The sequence below is a fragment of the Psittacula echo genome (assembly GCF_963264785.1).
Source record: "Psittacula echo genome assembly, chromosome: 1".
Lineage (NCBI taxonomy): Eukaryota > Metazoa > Chordata > Aves > Psittaciformes > Psittacidae > Psittacula > Psittacula echo.
In genome coordinates this window covers 98807422-98824429 of record NC_137735.1, presented here as the reverse complement: position 1 = coordinate 98824429, position 17008 = coordinate 98807422, and the positions used below count along the sequence as shown (strand labels likewise).

At 45.1% G+C, this 17008-nt stretch overlaps 1 protein-coding gene across 1 annotated transcript in view; it reads left to right on the top strand.

Moving 5' to 3' along the window:
* CACNA2D4 (calcium voltage-gated channel auxiliary subunit alpha2delta 4) overlaps positions 1–17008 on the top strand; it is a gene marked incomplete at both ends in the record, with an annotated part of 129388 nt that overhangs the window by 7084 nt on the left and 105296 nt on the right. Inside the window, 8 exons of the mRNA XM_080609673.1 lie at positions 5938–6054; positions 7551–7610; positions 9205–9367; positions 11532–11663; positions 12632–12692; positions 13302–13452; positions 14972–15046; positions 16293–16382. Coding sequence (XP_080465799.1) covers positions 5938–6054; positions 7551–7610; positions 9205–9367; positions 11532–11663; positions 12632–12692; positions 13302–13452; positions 14972–15046; positions 16293–16382 — 849 coding nt within the window. The remainder of the gene's footprint in view (positions 1–5937; positions 6055–7550; positions 7611–9204; positions 9368–11531; positions 11664–12631; positions 12693–13301; positions 13453–14971; positions 15047–16292; positions 16383–17008) is intronic.

Below are 17008 nucleotides of genomic sequence, written 5' to 3'. Positions count from 1 at the left end.
ACCCTTTAGGGATGGTGCACCTGATTGTTTCACCTCCCTCTGTCCATACTGTCTTGTCACTTAAGATCTTGATCTTTTTGGGGTATGGGTTATATGAGACCTGTAGATGCTAGTAAAGTACCACTGAAAATGACAGTCATGGCAACCAGATCTTGAACAAAAGTTCTTAACTTTATCAGCTTTTGGTGTAATTCACTGGAAGCAAAGAAAACTGATTTTTGATGAACAAGAAACTTGAATGTTACAAAATCCAATCTTGCCTTGCCTGCCCTTGACATGAATGCAACACTGGTGGTCTGACAGCCTCATAAAACAATTGCACTTGCCTGTCTCAGTCCTTGTTCACATGGTTTTGTTCTTGGAGAGGGAAAGGTGTCTCATTTGCTCTTGCAAGTGTTGGGGCCTGGATGCAGCACAGACAGATTGTGCTTTGCACAGCCTCTGGATGCCCTGCTTGGAACACTGTCACCCATGATTCAGAGGGAAAGTGTCCTTCAGTGAGCCACTGTCACCGCTTCCAGCACTGGGATACAGATGAGCTCGATCCAGCCTTGCTCTGTTAACACTTCAGTGAAGAGCCATCTCCCAAATGCACATCCTGTCCTGCTGTTGTGGTTTAGACCCAGCCAGCAATTACATACCATACCACTCGCTCACTCCGTCCCTTCCCCAGCCAGGGTGGCATGGGGAGGCAAATGAAGAGAATGTAGAATCTATGGGTTGAGATAAGAATAATTAAAAAAAAGTGCAATATGATATTAATAAAAAAGGTTATAATAACGAGAAAGACATTAAACAGAAAAAATTAAAACAAATCAAAACTCAGTAAACACAGTGATGCATAATGCAATTGCTCACTACCTGCTGACTGATTCCTAGCCAATCCCCAAGCAGTGATCAGACCCTCGCAGCCAGCTCACCCCAGTTTATATACTGGGCATGATGTGCTGTGGTATGGAATACCCCTTTGGCTAGTTTGGGTCAGGTGTCCTGTCTCTGCTTCCCCCTGGCTTCCTGGTCCCCTTCTCACTGGCAGAGCATGAGAGACTGGAAAGTCCTCAATCAAGGTAAGCGCTACATAGCAACAATTAAAACATCAGTGTGTTATCAGCATTATTTTCAGACTAAATCCAGAATACAGTGCTGTACCAGCAACTAGGAAGAAAATTAACTATCCCAGCTGAAACCAGGTCACCTGCCCTAACCTCAGCGGTTTAAACAGCTCAGGACTGTGCTAAACTCAGCAGTTTAAACAGCTCAGGATTGCCTTTCAACCTTGAAGTCACTCTTCTCGAGGTGTTTCATTTTCCCTTTTTTCCCTGGGCCTAGGGAAAAGATCCAGGGATATTGCCTTATTCCCCTGGGACTAGGGAAATAGGGGAGGACCAGCCAGCAGATACAACTTCAGCCCTTCTCTCAGCCTGTTTCCTTAGCAAGCCCTGGGTTTGACACCTATTCACAAATCAGCATCTCAAAACAGGGATGATCCTGAAGGGCTGCCTCTGCATCCATGACACCTACACTGCTACAGAAGGATGGCTTCAGGAGGGCATATGCAGATCTTTTACTAATAGCAATGTTTTCACACCCTATGAGATACACCTTGGCAGACCACAAGTAACTTTATGTGGATCACTATAGTGCAGGCTGCAGGCCTGCACAGAGGAGCCAAACGCCCTGAAGTCTGGAAAACCAAATGTGCTTTCCAGGCACCTTCCTCTTTTTGGGCTATTGCCTCTCTTTCACATTAAATATTTCTCTGTGTATGTGAGCATGCACAGACCAGCAGAGGAGTGAAGGGTGCAGTGTAAAGGCCTTTCCTGGTCAAGTCGATGGGCATTTTGCCTTTGTGGAAATACAAACTGAGAGAAAGCAGCACCTTTCATATTTTATTTCATGCTCCCTTGTGCCTAGTAGGCTCAAAGTAACCAGCTTATTGTTGCTTTGAGAGCCATAATTTTTCAGTTACTGAATGTTTTGTATGTAGACCTTCTCCTTAATATTTAGCATAAACTTCTTTTTGTGGCTTTGAGTTTGTTTGGTTTTCTTTAGGGTTTTTTGTTTGTTTTCCCAGAAGAACTCTAATATCTCATTGCAAATCCAAACAGTCCATTTCTCACCAGGCTTTATTGTTCCAAGAGACCTGGTGAATCAGTAGACATCTCTTGAATCCACAAAGGCAGGTTCTCATCCTGGATCAGGTGGCTTTGAGAAAGCCCCCCAGGTGTTTCTTTATCCCAAGCAGTAAGGATATCCTCAAATTAAACCTCATCAAGGTAGCAGAAGCTGAAGAGTGATTTTTGGCTTGATGGCTGAAGTATTCAGGGGGATTGTAACTAGATGGTCTTAAGGTCCTTTCCAACCCTAACTATTCTATGATTATGCAGCAGAAGTTACGGTAAGTTGAAGAGGAACTTTTTACAGGGGCAAGTAGTGAGAAGACAAGGGAGAATGGATTTAAACTGACAGAGGGGAGATTTAGATTAGATACTTGGAAGAAAGTCTTCATTATGAAGATGCTTCCATTCCCTGGAAGTGTTCAAGGTCAGGTTGGACGGGCCTTTGAGAGACCTGGTCTAGTGGAAGGTGTCCCTGCCCATGGCAGAGGGGTTGGAAGAGATGATCTTTAAGGTCCCTTCCAGCCCAAACCATTCTATGATTCTATGATAAGTTTGCACACTTAAGCCTGGCTCTAAGATGATGGATCTGTATTAGAATGTTGGCTAAGGTCTAAGAAAGCTGAGAGCAATACAGCTGGAATAGAGAGGCAATGGGAAAGGCTGAGCAGGGGGAAGACAGTAGCACCTCCCAGAGCTAAGGAACAGAAAGTTGCAGCCTGTGGCTTATTAGGTCTGTTTGCCACAGTCCTGCTGCTGCAATCAAAGGCCTGGGGCCACCAGTGGCAGCCATGCCAGGAAGATGATATGGTGGTTCTGGGCTTCTCAGGCCTTGCCTCCAAGTGGCAGGAATGCCTTCAGCTTTAGCAGACCCAAATCTTCACTCTTTCTTCTACTGTGTAAATGATGCATTGTAAATGTTTCCTGAGAATTGCCTCCTGCTTCCTCATGGACCTGAGGTGCTGATGGCCTTTCCCCTTGGATAGGGCTGAGAAAGGACAGCACGGCTTGGCTGTTTGCTCCAGCTATGTAGTTACTAGAAAGCACGACAAATAACTGCATGGTGAAGAACAGAAGTTAAAGAAGTTCAGTCAAGACGTTTTCCTGGGTGAAGATGAAAGGGATGTCTTTCACACTCTTAATATAGTTTCACTAGCAGTGAGTAATGCAACACTGTGTACTCCAATGGACTCAATTTCATGGAGGTGGCAACAAGAAAATATATTTGGTGATATATCTCTGTTCACAGATAAAACTTAGAATACTGGGTCCTGGATATTCCAATTTTAAGTCACCACCCTCATCACTGCAGAAGGAGAATCTTAATGAATTGCTCCTGCTATTTTAAGGGAATACTAATTACTAGATGAATATGAAAAGATTTTCTGTTAGATCAGAACTTTTTGGCCCCTTTTCAACATCAGATCCTTTCAGCCAGTTCTCCCTAATCTACAGCTGATTTCTGTTCTGGAAATTATAACGATCTGATAACTTGAACTCTAAACTTATTCTATGCAGGTTAATCTTGGTCAGCTACAAGCACCTGTGTTGACATATGCATACTTTCAAATATGGTGTCTGGTAACTATATTGAAATCACAGGTACTACTTCATTGCTCACCTTTAGGAAGTCTTGGAGTGAATGTTCATTAATAGCAGGAGAATTTAGTGGCAGGATTCAGATAGAAAGTGGTTTGCTGGATTGTTTGTAGGGGGAAAAAAAAGCTCAAACCGGGTGTATTCCTTGCAGCCAACTGAAACTTTGCAGAAAGCTTTTTGGTGGTTGTTTTCTTGTCTTCCCATTCCTGGCTAGTTCCCGGGGCTGAGATGTGTGTACAGTATTAGCAGACTGTTCATGATTGCTCATGATTACTTTTACCTTGTCAACATCTGCTTGCCAATGTGTCAAAAGCACATTAAACAATAAGTGAAAGGTGAAAAGCCCTGTTCTTTTTCATTCAAGATATGACCTAAGGTAACCGATGGCAGGTCACTTTGTAAAGTGCGTGCTTGCCCGTGCTGGTGTGGTCCCCCCCTTTGCTAGCTTTCCCAGGAGAGATTACCCTCCTCCCCCCGAGGAGGGCCTGATTAAAGCCTAGCCTGGCAGAGATCCCTTCCCTTACAATGAAACCATGACACAGAGCTAAATGGGACAGGCACCAGCTGGGATGTGTCCTGAGTTCTTGTCAGCAGTCAGGGACCTCAGTCGGGGGGGTTGTTGTTGCACATTCCTCTTTCAGCATCATGGTTACGCTAACCTTCGTGTTCAACCCTACCTCCTCCCCTGCCAGTCCTGCCTACTCAGCCACAGCAGAGGGGAGGCAAGGACTGGCATATCTAATCCAGTAAAACCCTTGCTGTTAATCATGCCAGACAGAGCAAGCAGCCTCTCCGCCATGCCTGCTGCAGGCTGGATGCTGCTATTTCTGTCTGGCGTCCTCAGCCTGCCCCATCCTCGAGGCATTTCTTACCCTGCCTGTTCTCAGCTGCCCTCCCTCCCTGATCGACCTCCCTCCCTCCCAGACGGTCAATGAGCTTCTTGGACAAAAAGAGCTCTACTACCCACCCTGAAGACATCCAAAGTTGTCACTAGTCCCTTTCTTCTAATTCAAAAGTGCCTCTAAAGCCCTGCCATTCCCTTACCCTTTCACCACCTCATTTTTTACCAGCACAAGAAGTCCAGCCCTGGCTGAGACTGCTGCTGCAGTGTTAATACAACGCGTAGATGGAGGGGATGTGTGTACACTGCAGAGAGAAATGATGATGAGGGATCAGGGAAATTCAGTCTCTGTTGCCTTCATGCTTCCACATTGCTGGGGGAAAAGGCTCTGGCTTTTCTAAAATAAGTTAACCAGACTGTGTCCTTTTGCAGGTTGTTTTACTCTTCATTTCTGTCTATCTCTGTTAGGTTTGGGATTTTCTTTGGAAAAAGGGAAATAAAGGCCATTGTATCCAGTCTTGAAAAGGGAGATTCAGGGAGGCAGATTACAATTATCCAGTTTGGGAGTACTCTCAGGTTTTTAATGCCTAGATTTTCTGAAACATGGTCAGAAGAAACTGATTATCTCTAAGGCTGTCAGACCCAGATCCTTCTTGTTACAGCATCTCTCGCAGTGGAGGCAGCAGTAAATAGTTACAGTTGTAATTCCTAGTTTCAAGGAATCACCTCTGTGGTGCTCTTGGCTCAAAGTGTGTCATGCATGCTGAATAAGTATCATAACTGTCTCACTGACCCTTCCTTGACAGTTTCCCACCTAAGCCTGAGCAGACCCTTCTTGCTGCAGACCTCATATGTTACCCTACAGATAGGATGGCACTGTGGGAGGACAAGTTATTACACTAGCATGACATCTCTCCCACTAGTGACCCAGAGCACATATGGTGTAGGAGGCAATATAAAGACAGTATACAGTTCCTTGCCCTTCTCTCTGCCTTAAGTAAATTTCAGGTATGTGATGTACATGATGTTATTATGGATGTAAGCACAATGTGTATTTTTGTATTTTCAAAAGCCTCATCTGTTTCTCTCTCATTTGTAGGCACTAATAGCTTCAGGTACATTGCTGTTCTCAACAGCTACAAGCTCACTATTGGATTAGTTGCTTTTACTTAGTCAAAATGCTTTGTGTTATGGCCAGTGATATGCACACACCCTGAAAAGGGGGGGAAATACAAAGAGGGGGGAAGGTGATAAATCAGACCAGTTCTTTCAACACATCTTTCTTCACCAAAAATAATAATACTCAGCTAACAATAACAGATTCACCCCTCTCCTTATGAGCCTCCTGCTCAGCAGGGTTTTCTGCTTTCCCTTGGGTAGAAGTACAAAGATGTGGAGCCAACGCTGAAGATCAAAGAGGTGGATGGTTTGGAGCTGGTGAAGAAGTTCTCGGAGCAGATGGAAAGCATGCTCCGCAGGAAGGTCGAAGCCGTTGAGGTAAGACCACCAGGGCTAAAGAAAGGAAATCCTCTCCTGTCAGCCCCAGAGCAGTAGACACAAAGCTTCCTGCCTGTACCAGAAGCATGTGGGCACAGAGGTTGCATGAGGACTTCCTTGCCTAACAAAATGCCTGCTGGTGCAGCTGGCTGCTCGCTCTGAGCTTTAAGTAGACACTGATGGGAGGATGTGGGCGTTCAGACAAGGGAATGCTGGCTTCTCCCTCAGCCCAAAGTGGGAAATGAGATACAAACAAAGTCTAGGAATAAATATGGGGGAATAAATACTCTTCCAGGAGAAAAGAGCTGTTTAAAGGAGCAAAAAACACCTCTCACAAGAGAAAATCCATCCTTGCGTAATGCAATCTGGCCATTGAAGACCGGTAGCTTGTTTCAGCTGTGTGTGTGGCTCAAGGGAAATTTCTGCAGCCCCTGAACAGAAGCTGCAAGGAAAGTGCTTGGATTTCCAGCTGTGTACATGGGGAAGTGTGGAGGAGGTGGCAAGAGGTCTTTAGCTGTTGCTGTGTCGGAGATCAGAGCAAGTAATCATTATAGCCCCTCTTACCTCTTGCATCTAAGGATCTACCATATTCCCTTATATTTACCCACTATGAAAAGCATATTTCTGTAGTCACAGAGCCTTGACTGTTAAAGGCATCTAATGTGGAAAAGTCATCCAGAAACACATCATTTGAATCCCAAAGTGAAATGTGGGCATATTTAGACCCAGAGCTTTGGCCCATAACATTGAATTCATAGCCAGACTTTTCCAGTGTTTGGATTTCCTTATCCTTTGTGAAGAAGCAAAAAGTAGTTTTGCTGAGACTGTCGCTGATTATGCAGCTCTGAAAACATGTGCATGTGTAGCTGGATTCCTTCCCAGTCTGTACCAATTGAGAATTAGTGCCCTGAAGCATCACAATGGAGAATACTAGTTGATTATTTTGTCTTCCATAAATGGCAAGAGCTTATAAATGTCCACACCATCACTGAGCCCTTCATAAAATCAAGTCATGGTCTTTGTCTTAGTAATAATATACCAGATTGAGACTCCCAAAAGGCCTTTTCTTCTGACAAGATACTGACATCAGGCTGGGTCTGCCATTCCTTTTCCATGGCTTTTTGGAAGGGTTCATGGAAAATGAAATTAAATCTCTGGCTGTTCATTCTCTGAATCAACATGTTTCTGTTTGTATATGTCCTGTGATATCTAAGACTGCTCAGGGGTTTAGTGGGGACTCTGGAGTAAGTAGGTGTGAATATACTTGGCAGTAAATAGCTGTGAATACACCTTCCAAGCTGTAAAGTTGCAGCACAGAATGACAGGTCAGCAGAAAGGAGGGTAAGAGGGAAGTTTATATCCCTGTGAATATTGTGGTAAAGGAGGCAGTTGTGTGTCTTTTCACTACCTGTGTGAATGGCTGATACAGCTGGAAGAGCTTACAGGGGGGTTTTTTACAGCACTCCCTCATCTTCCTTTCCATGTGCTTGCATTAGAGGTTGGTGGAAGCAGCAGAAGATGCAGATCTGAACCATGAGTACAACTCCTCACTGGAGGTAAGTTTATCCTGGTCAGTGACAAAATATGACACGCATCCTCAGAGAGACTAGCCAAATGGCAGGCCTAGCTGCCCCAGCCACCTCAGGTTCACGGACAAGTTAGGAGTTTCCTTGCCTTCAGGTCACTCAGGTTGTCTAGAAACTAGTGTAGGAGACTCCCTTGGCAAATCCCAAACCTAGTAACACCAAGGAGATTAGTCCCTTCGGCACTGGGAGGGGAAGGATTTGTGAAGACGTTGGGTTGTGTGATGTTATTGGCATTACATTTCTGCACGCCAACGTTGTCACTATATGACGCGCTGTTGCAAATTAGCTGAAGCTTTGTCGGTTACTTGACTGGAAAATGAACTAAAAATTGAGCGTGTATGAGTGATGAGGCTGATGCTGTTACAAATACCCACAGCAAACTGTTAATCCCAATGAGCTGAGTTTCTCACTATCTTTCTCAACAGCTCCCATCATCTTTTCTCTACCCTGCAGACACCCACTTGACAGGACTTCCGCTTAAGTGAAAGCTTGGTGTTGTCCAAGCCATTTGGTTAATTGGCTTTCTGTTAATAGCTGTTGTAGCCAAGCTATGGGATTATTGTTGGTGAAGGGAACTGGAGTGAAAACTCTGCTGAAGAATGTCAGTTGTCCTCAGCAAAAGCACAGAGTGCTTAGTAGAAGTACAGGCTATCCCTGCAAGTACACGTCTCCATGCTGGGAAAAGGTGGGAGTCAAAATGGTTCTTGAAATCAAGCTAGCTACCATCTTCACCTCTTTATTTAAGAATCGCATTACAGTCATGCTAGTTGGGTTAGCTGCATTCACAGTAAGGGTCATGGGTGAGTTGAAGTACTTGACTGTATTCCCACACATCATTCACACCACCTGAGTAGTGTTAGTGCTTGAACATAAAGCTTTAAATAACCTCTGCCCTTGGACAAAGTCAACAAAAACGTCCTAAAAACATCTATTATCAAGAGTGAAGAATGTCCTGAGGATACTAAAACGGCTATAGGTGCTAAATCACCAGTGGCTTCACAGGGAAAACTGCATTATCTTTGATAACCTCCTGCTCTATCCTTTGCTCTTTATGAGTGCCTGCTGCTTAGAGTGACAGTGTGAGGGGATAATCCTGAATAGATGTACATCAACAGTTCACTCTAGTAAATGACAGCTGTAGAGACAGGACAAGTAAGGTCTGGATTGGCATGCCCTGTAGCAATCCTGTGAGGCAGACCCAGTGAGACACTCCATCTCTCTGGCTAGTCACTTAAATACCTGTGGGGGACCACAGGAGTCCACCACTCTCTCCCTTTGCTCTCAGGTGGCTATTCTGCTGCTGGTTATGACCATGCTTTCAGTCATGTGGGCACCTGAGAGTGAGAAACTGGTCAGAAACCATCATTTGGGCAGCTTGACAATTTTCAGTTAGTAATGGTTGTTGTTTGCTGCTCATCTTGATCAAATAGTTGAAGCCCAAATTCTTCAGGTGTCATTTTATGTTTAAAGAGGTTTTGATTTTTTTTTTTCTCAGGCAGTACTGGTGATAGTCTGTCTTATTCTCTCTTGTTTCCTTTCTCTCTTCCATTGTCTTCATCAACAGTTTGATTACTACAACTCTCTCCTGATTAATGATAAGGATGAAAATGACAATTATGTAGAGCTTGGAGATGAATTCATTTTGGAGCCAAATGAGCATTTCAATAACCTGCTGGTGAACACGACGTACAGTGATATCCAGCTACCCACCAACGTCTACAACAAAGGTAATGGCCTCTACTTTCTCACTACTAGTAGGTTGCTGTGGAAACAACCAGTAATAATACTGAAAGAAATGATGGGAATATTAAAAACCCCCACAACTGACAGAAAAGAAAACAGGGCTGGAAAGATATTGTCTCAAGGCATGGCTATGTCTGTGCTGTAGTTTGTCACTGTGACAGGGCTTAGGTATAATCTGCTCTTGAAAGACCTCTGATGATGGACAGTTCTCCACCTTAGGCAGGCAGTATAGTCTCCTAGGGTTCATGATACAACCAAAGATGCTATGAAACACAGTGATGTGAATGTATTGGCAATCGTCACTCCATACAAAGGGTCAGATCTATCAAGGTCTTCAGGTGTTGAGGATCTCACTGATTTTAGCTGAGATTTTAGATCTCAAGTACCCTTGTGTTATGGGGCACTAACAGCTCACAGGGACACTTTTAACTCCTAATGAGCATATCCGTAGGGACTGGGGGTAGAATCATAGAGTCACAAAATGGTTTGAGTTGAAAGAGACCTTGAAGATCATTTAGTTCTAACCCCCCTGCCATGGGCAGGATAATTAACAACTACTAGAAGGACATGAGTATTCTGGGTTATTTTCCTCAGCAAGCCTTTGGCACTTTAGCAGCTACAGAAACCCAGGAAGGCACTGAGGCTTATGTGGCCTCATCTGTGCCCAGAGTGTGTCCTCTCCTCCTGCACATCTTCCACTCTGGCTACACACCAGAAACCACTCCATCTCCAGGCTGGTCAGCACACTGCCAAATCTGCGGGATGAAACACCAGTTGTGATCATTCTGAGTTTATGGCTCCTTTTGGCCACCATTCGAAGCTGCCTTAACTGGCTCTTTCCCTGCCTCCCCATCAGCTCTTCCCCTTGCATACATTTTGGCAAATAAAAAAAGGTGCCATTACTTCTCTCATAGATGGAGCTCATTTACAATCTTCAGGACCAGACAGGGCAGGCACTGGTGACTGTGCTCACAACTTCTACATTATTTAGAGGGGCAATAGAGGGAGTTCTGTTTCTCCCATGATTTTCAATTAGTTCCATCTGGTCTGACAGCCCCAGACACTAAAATCTTGCTCACAATAGAGCCACCAGCAGAGCTGGCTGTGGGCAGCTACACAAAGTAGGCTGCTGCCTAGAGCAGCATACAGGAAGAGGTGGCCAAATGGATGCTGTCAGAGACAGGAGAGGAGCACTGCTCAGCTAGCTGATTTTTCGCCTCTACAGCTTGACACAAACCATCCAACTGCTATGGCTGGAGAATGAGGAGGAGATGGAGCCATTCGATGCCCATGGCTCATGCCAGGACCAGTGCTTGGCAGTACTCACTCCCTCTTTTGCAAATTGCAGCAAGCCTGGACCTCCACATGCATGAGTTCCTTTGGCCTCATCCCTGGGGGAGTCACAGTTAATTTTTTCCCTATTTTGACCAAAACTGCCATTAGTAAAGTGACTAAACAGGAAGTGGTAGGTCAAAGCCCCTTCCCTTTCAACATTAATACATTTAATCCTACAATGACTAGTCTCATAATTCCCTGTTTCCATTGCTGCTGCTCTGTTTGGTCTCCTGAGGCAATGAGTCAACACAGACACCAAATATACATTGTCTCTTATGAATTCTTGCAAGCCTGCAACTTGTTATTGATTCTGATGAGATCAGGGGCAAGGGAGGACAGCTCAGGCTTTGTGAAAGAAAGTGAAGGACTCGAAAGAATTGTTGGGGAAAAGAGGAGAGAGAAATGGCATGAAATCTTAGAGCTCCTCTGTCTTAGGCAGTTACAACTAACGTAAACACTCCTGGGCCCTGCCTGTGTGGTGTGGCCAGTTGTGGGCAGTACATGCTGGTTTTCTGGGCTTCTCAGAGCCCTCTTCCAACTAGGTGTAATGCCCAAGGGCAGACAAGGGTGGAACCAGAAACAGGGATAATAGTGTATGACCAAGTTGAGATCACTTGTAGCAGCCAGTGGTGACCTGGCCTCCAGGATTTACTGGAATGATGCATCCAATTCCCTGCCCATTATCAAAGTTTTGGACAAGGCTGCATGCCTCCTGGGATTGCTTTTGTTCTCATCTCTCTCCTCCATTGGAGGTGGTGGATCATCTATCCTCTTTTGCACTTTTTTTCCCAATTTTCTATTCTTTCATCACAGACCCGGACATCCTGAATGGTGTTTACATGTCAGAAGCCCTGAATCCTATTTTTGTAGACAACTTTGAAAGGGATCCTACGCTGACCTGGCAGTACTTTGGCAGCTCTACTGGATTCTTCAGGCTTTACCCAGGTAAAAGAGCAGAGATTAGTTTCACTTTTGGTGCAATGCAATAGTCTTGCAGGACAAGGTCTGTGCCATGGAAGAGCTCAGTCTGGGAAGGCTGAGGGCAGCATGGCCCCATGATGGGCAGGGTGCAGTGAGAAAAATACTCAGTGCATGGGCTGCTGCCACTTAGGATGAAGGAATAGTGTCCATGGTAGGCATAACCCCCTTTTTCCTACACGGACCATCCCCCCAAGCATATTGCCCTGGAAATCCTGGGGAAGGCTGCTTACAGGTGCTCCAAAAAGCTCACAGAACACCATGGCAGCACCCATCTCTTAGGTGGGGTGCAGGTGCTGTAGGAGGCTCCCTGCTTCATGCTTCCCTGTGGTTTTTAATAGCAGCCACAGCCCCTCTCTATCCACATGTGGTAGATGCAGCTGCCAGTCTGACTTGTTATCCACACACAAACTGAGAGCTGAATATAAGGTCATGGAGCAAGAGGGGAGGACCTATGCTTGAAGGAGCCCACAGGATCCTCCACAGCTGTAGCCTGGCCTCATGGCCCCTTCATCAGGTGGCTGCATGCCCTTGTTCTGTGACCTGTCACATGTTGTGAAGGAGGAAAGTAGAGATGACTGTGAACAGAGCAGGGAGTCTGGGACATGTCCCTGTCACTGCTGCTGTGTTTTTATGCTCTCAACCACTGCTGGGGAGAAAAAGATGTTGAGAGCTACATCAAAGTGGCAAAAAGCTCAGACTAAGTGCAACTGCTCCCCATAATCTGAAAGACTATATCAAGGTACATTTTTAAATAGGTATCTATGTAGCTCTGCTTGTATTTCTACAGAATGGCCACTGCTGTTGCTGGCCAGACTTGTGTGCCCATGGGGTAGCTGTGTCTCAGCAGTGAACAGCAGAAGTTCCCTGGGGAGTGGAGAGCAGATGCCTGCCTGTCTGTGTGTGTTGATTGCTTTTTTTGTTGCTCCCCTCAGGAATAAAGTGGTTACCAGATGAGAACGGAGTCATCTCCTTTGACTGCAGGAATCGTGGCTGGTAAGAGTTTTGGAGAGACTTGGCCAAAGCACCTTTCAGTCTTCCTTTCCCCCTCTTTTTCAAAGTGACACCTTGGTGAGCTCCTGATCAGCAGCTACTGCCCCATGCTGCTTCTGCAAGAGATGAGGGGTACATAAATGAAGGCAGTGACAGGTTAGGAAGCTTTACCACCTGTCAGTTCCAGCTTTCCTTATGGCATCTAACATGTGCCACATGAAAATTGCCACTGGTTTGTCCTTGCTCTGTCCTGTCCTCCTTATAATTCTGTGACTGAAGAGATGGGGCTGTTTAGACTCCAGAGATGTGAGGTGTTTACTCAGTCTATTCAGCATGGCTAAGGGAGGCTTTAGCAATTGTCACTATTAGCCATATGTCGACATACATCTGCAGCAGGCCCAGCACTTGCCAGTGTGGGAAGTGAGATGCTGTGGCTGATGGGAGAGGCATGTTGGTAGGAAGGGACCCATCGGATGCCCAGCCTGACCCTGCTGAATAGCTGTGCTTGTGGCACTCATTTTGCTGCCTCTAGCATCACACAACAGCAGCATGCTCAGCATTCCTCCTCATTGTACACTCACTCTGCTTCCTCGTATTCTTCTTTTATAAAAGGTACATCCAAGCGGCCACCTCTCCCAAAGACATTGTCATCATTGTGGACGTCAGTGGGAGCATGAAGGGCCTGCGGATGACTATTGCCAAACACACCATTACCACCATATTAGATACTCTGGGAGAAAATGACTTTGTCAACATCATTGCAGTAAGTATGCCCCATTTTCAGTGATAAGTTGTCTTCCTTGTGCCTTATACCAGCTTTTCGGTCCCCTTAGCAAACTATAGGCATTACAGTGGTGTTAACTACAACACTTAGTACTTATGATGGATGGTGGATTAAAACCAATTACCTTTGGGAAGCTGGCTTTGTGTGGTCAGCAGGGTGGCTGCTAAGTCATTTCCCCCCTCCATGGAGGATGTCAGCTGCATCTTTTTGCTTACTTAAGGATATGAGTGCAACAGGTAAAATGGTGTAAAAAGACACTAGAGCTAATAAATTCAGCTGGCATGGCATAGCGTAATACTGTGTTGGGCTCCAGCCTCAGGATAATGTTTCCAGGCTAGAAAATTACCAGCATATGCCTTTTTGTGTATCAGAATCCTGCAAGGCTGCAGTTTAGTTCAGCCTGCACAGGTCTGCATGGAGTCCGGTCAGGTTGCTTCAGTGTTACTATCTCCCTTTTTAAGCCCTGGACAGGTTGAGGATGTGCTGGTTACCCATAGAGAACCAGCACCATTGATCACAGAAAGCAAAGCTTTTCCATGATCCAGGCCAAGACCAGGAGGTTTGGTGCCAGGTTAAAGCCAAACGGCTGCCTGTCTCCTAATTTTAAAAGCTAATTCAAACACCACCTCTTTCCCTAGGCTCCTTTCTATAAAAGCTTGCCAGGGCACAGTCACTGAGATATAAAGCCTACTTTTTGTCAATGTCTTGTTATTGTGTAAGTTACTTAGAAACTCCAGTAAAGATCTGTCTTTATATGGCTGGATAGTTGGAAGAGTGAACAGTGTTGGCAGAAAAATGGAGGCAAGCCATTAAAGAGTTTGAAATATCATCTGTTCATCAAAACAATCCCAGAAAGAGCATATAATATATATTCCTTTACTGTACCCACACCAAGAACCTACCAGCTCAGACACATTATAGCCTGATCTAAGCTCCTAACTTGAGCATTAGCAGCCCCTTAGCCATGCTTTTAGGAATGATGCTCTTCTGAACCTTGCAGGGAAAGGTTTATACTGGCGTGTTTTACCTTGCATATGTATCAGGCTAGAATACACCCCACTAATTATCACAATTTGGTGGATATGTGGTAACTTGATATGTTGCTATTCAGCCATGCACCAGAGGCATCAGACTTTAGCATACAAAATGACTTGCAAAGTTCAACACGGGATTCACAAAGTCTCCAGAAGTCAAAAATACGTGCAAATAGTGCTAGAAGCAAGGCCAAGGGCATAAGCTAATAGAGCGTGGAAGAAATCTCTACAGTGTGAGTGGAAAAAAAGCAATTTTGTATCTGTAGGTATGCCCAAATAGAACTCAGCAAAGCATCATAATTACTGTATTATTCAAACAGATTGAGATTTGTCAAAATTACGATTCTTAAGGGAAATGTGTATAAAATGGCATAACATTCCATACTGTTTTCTGAACATCCACCCAGGACATGAACCCAGTTTTATCCGATTACAATCCCTTTCTTTTCACTTTCTCTTTGCAGTATAATGATTATGTTCATTTTATTGAGCCCTGTTTTAAGGGTATCCTGGTCCAAGCAGACAGAGATAACAGAGAGGTGAGTACCAGGCTCCTATCTACGTTATTCAGGTAGCTCTCTTAATGTAACAAGTACACGAGGTTAAGATGCTGTGACATGAAACTCCAGGGGGAAAAACAAGCATCTCCCAGAAACATGTGGGGTTGCATTTCAGAAACAAGCACGAGTTCAGTGGTGTGTGCTGGCTCTGTGGTTCACCTTTGCTTACACAAAGCCACCACAAAGCCACTGTAACATGGGGTCGGCTGGCTAGCTAACCAGCAGCAACCAGCTTCCCTGTGTCACAAGGGATGCACCACCACTACTGCCAGAGCCTGACTGGACCCAGCCCAAACTGCTGTGGAAGAACAGCTTGCAGAGGGAAAAGTGTCTCCACCTTTGAAACCCCACATCCTCAGCCCTCAAAAGACTAAAATCAGCCCTTTTCTGGTGAATGTGTTCCCAGCCTGGCCTGATCCTTTGTCAGGCTGGACTGCCAGCAAGATTTCTCTGGTGAGGGGGTTTGTCGTTCTTATCCAAGAGGGCTCAGCCTGTACCCAGCTGCTCCACTGCCCTCTGGGCTGACTTGTATCTTCAGCATTTCTTACTGTTTGGTTTTCCTCAATTCCCTTTTCTTTATACTAATACCACAGATGTATCGCATCCTTCCATGTCTTCAACAACCTGATTTCTCTCCAGATTGCTTTCCCAGCTTAGTCTTGAGTCTCAGTATAACTCCAGAGGGTGATGTCTTCTGCAGATGTCTTCTGCAGCATTTCCCAAAGGATCCCCAAGCATTTTGGATGCTATGTTGCAGAGAGTACTCTCTAAGGGTTTCATTTACAACCAGATCAATGCCTCTTAAGTAGTGGATGAGCACTGATTTTTTTTCTTTTTTCCCAATCCTGTTGCTCTTGCATGCACAGGAATATTTTGCTTTGGTTTTTTGTTTTCCAGAAGGTGTAGGTAAAGGAAAGTCTGATTTCTAATAGTTTTGTCCCTTGCATGATGTTTTATGGACTGTCCATTGTCTGCAGCACATAGACTGTGAAATGCAGTCCTGCCCTGGCTGCTTGGGCAATAGTGCAACATGATGGCACTGCCAGTGGAACTGCCACTTTACTTTCCCACCTCCACCCATCACAGTGCTGCACTAATCTGCCAGCAGTGGTGAAGGATCAGGAGCCCAAAGCACAGATTTTTCCAGGTTACTCTTTCCTCCCTCTGCTGAAAGAAACACCCTGCCTGCAACTCATTGCTGCCTTTTTCACCCTCTTTTTGCCAGCACTTCAAGCAGCTGGTGGATGAACTTCAGGCAAAAGGAGTCGGCACTGTGAACAAGGCTTTGACAGAGTCCTTCAAAATACTGAGGGAGGTAAGAGTCAGTGCTGCTGTACGCATTGAGCACAAGTGTCCCTGCCCACCCCTACTTCCCCCCCTGCATCTTATGACTTAGTACATTCTTCACAGTGAGGCGGAGTGGGGGGGTGGCATAAGCTGATCTCACAGTCCCTAACTTCGCAACAGGCAGTGTGCAGATGTGACCCCGTACTTTGGAGGTGTCAGTTTGTGCATGGTGCTTTGAGGTTGCAGATCCCGTCAAGGCTGTAGCCTCCTGAGTGCTTCCTGAGTGCCACACAACTGGGCATTGCTCAGGCACCTTGGTTATAGATGGTGGCAATAAAATACAACTGATCAGCTGAGGGTGACAGTTCTAGTCATAAGTAATGTTATTACAATGTGAGCCTTGATAAGTAGATGATGATGAAGATGTGAAAGATTATTCTCAGGCTTCAGGTTTATTTCAATGTCACTTTGAGTGTCAGTGCTTGGGGAAGAAATCACAGGTACAGAAGAATTAATCAGTCAGTCTGATCATGTCCTGTGATAAGAATCGTAAGTGATTCATTGCCTTGTGTGAACAGTTGTGACTTCAGTAGCCTGGAGGTCAACATAAAATTTAACTCTGTTTCTTAAGGAAGGTTAACAAAAAAGGACGAA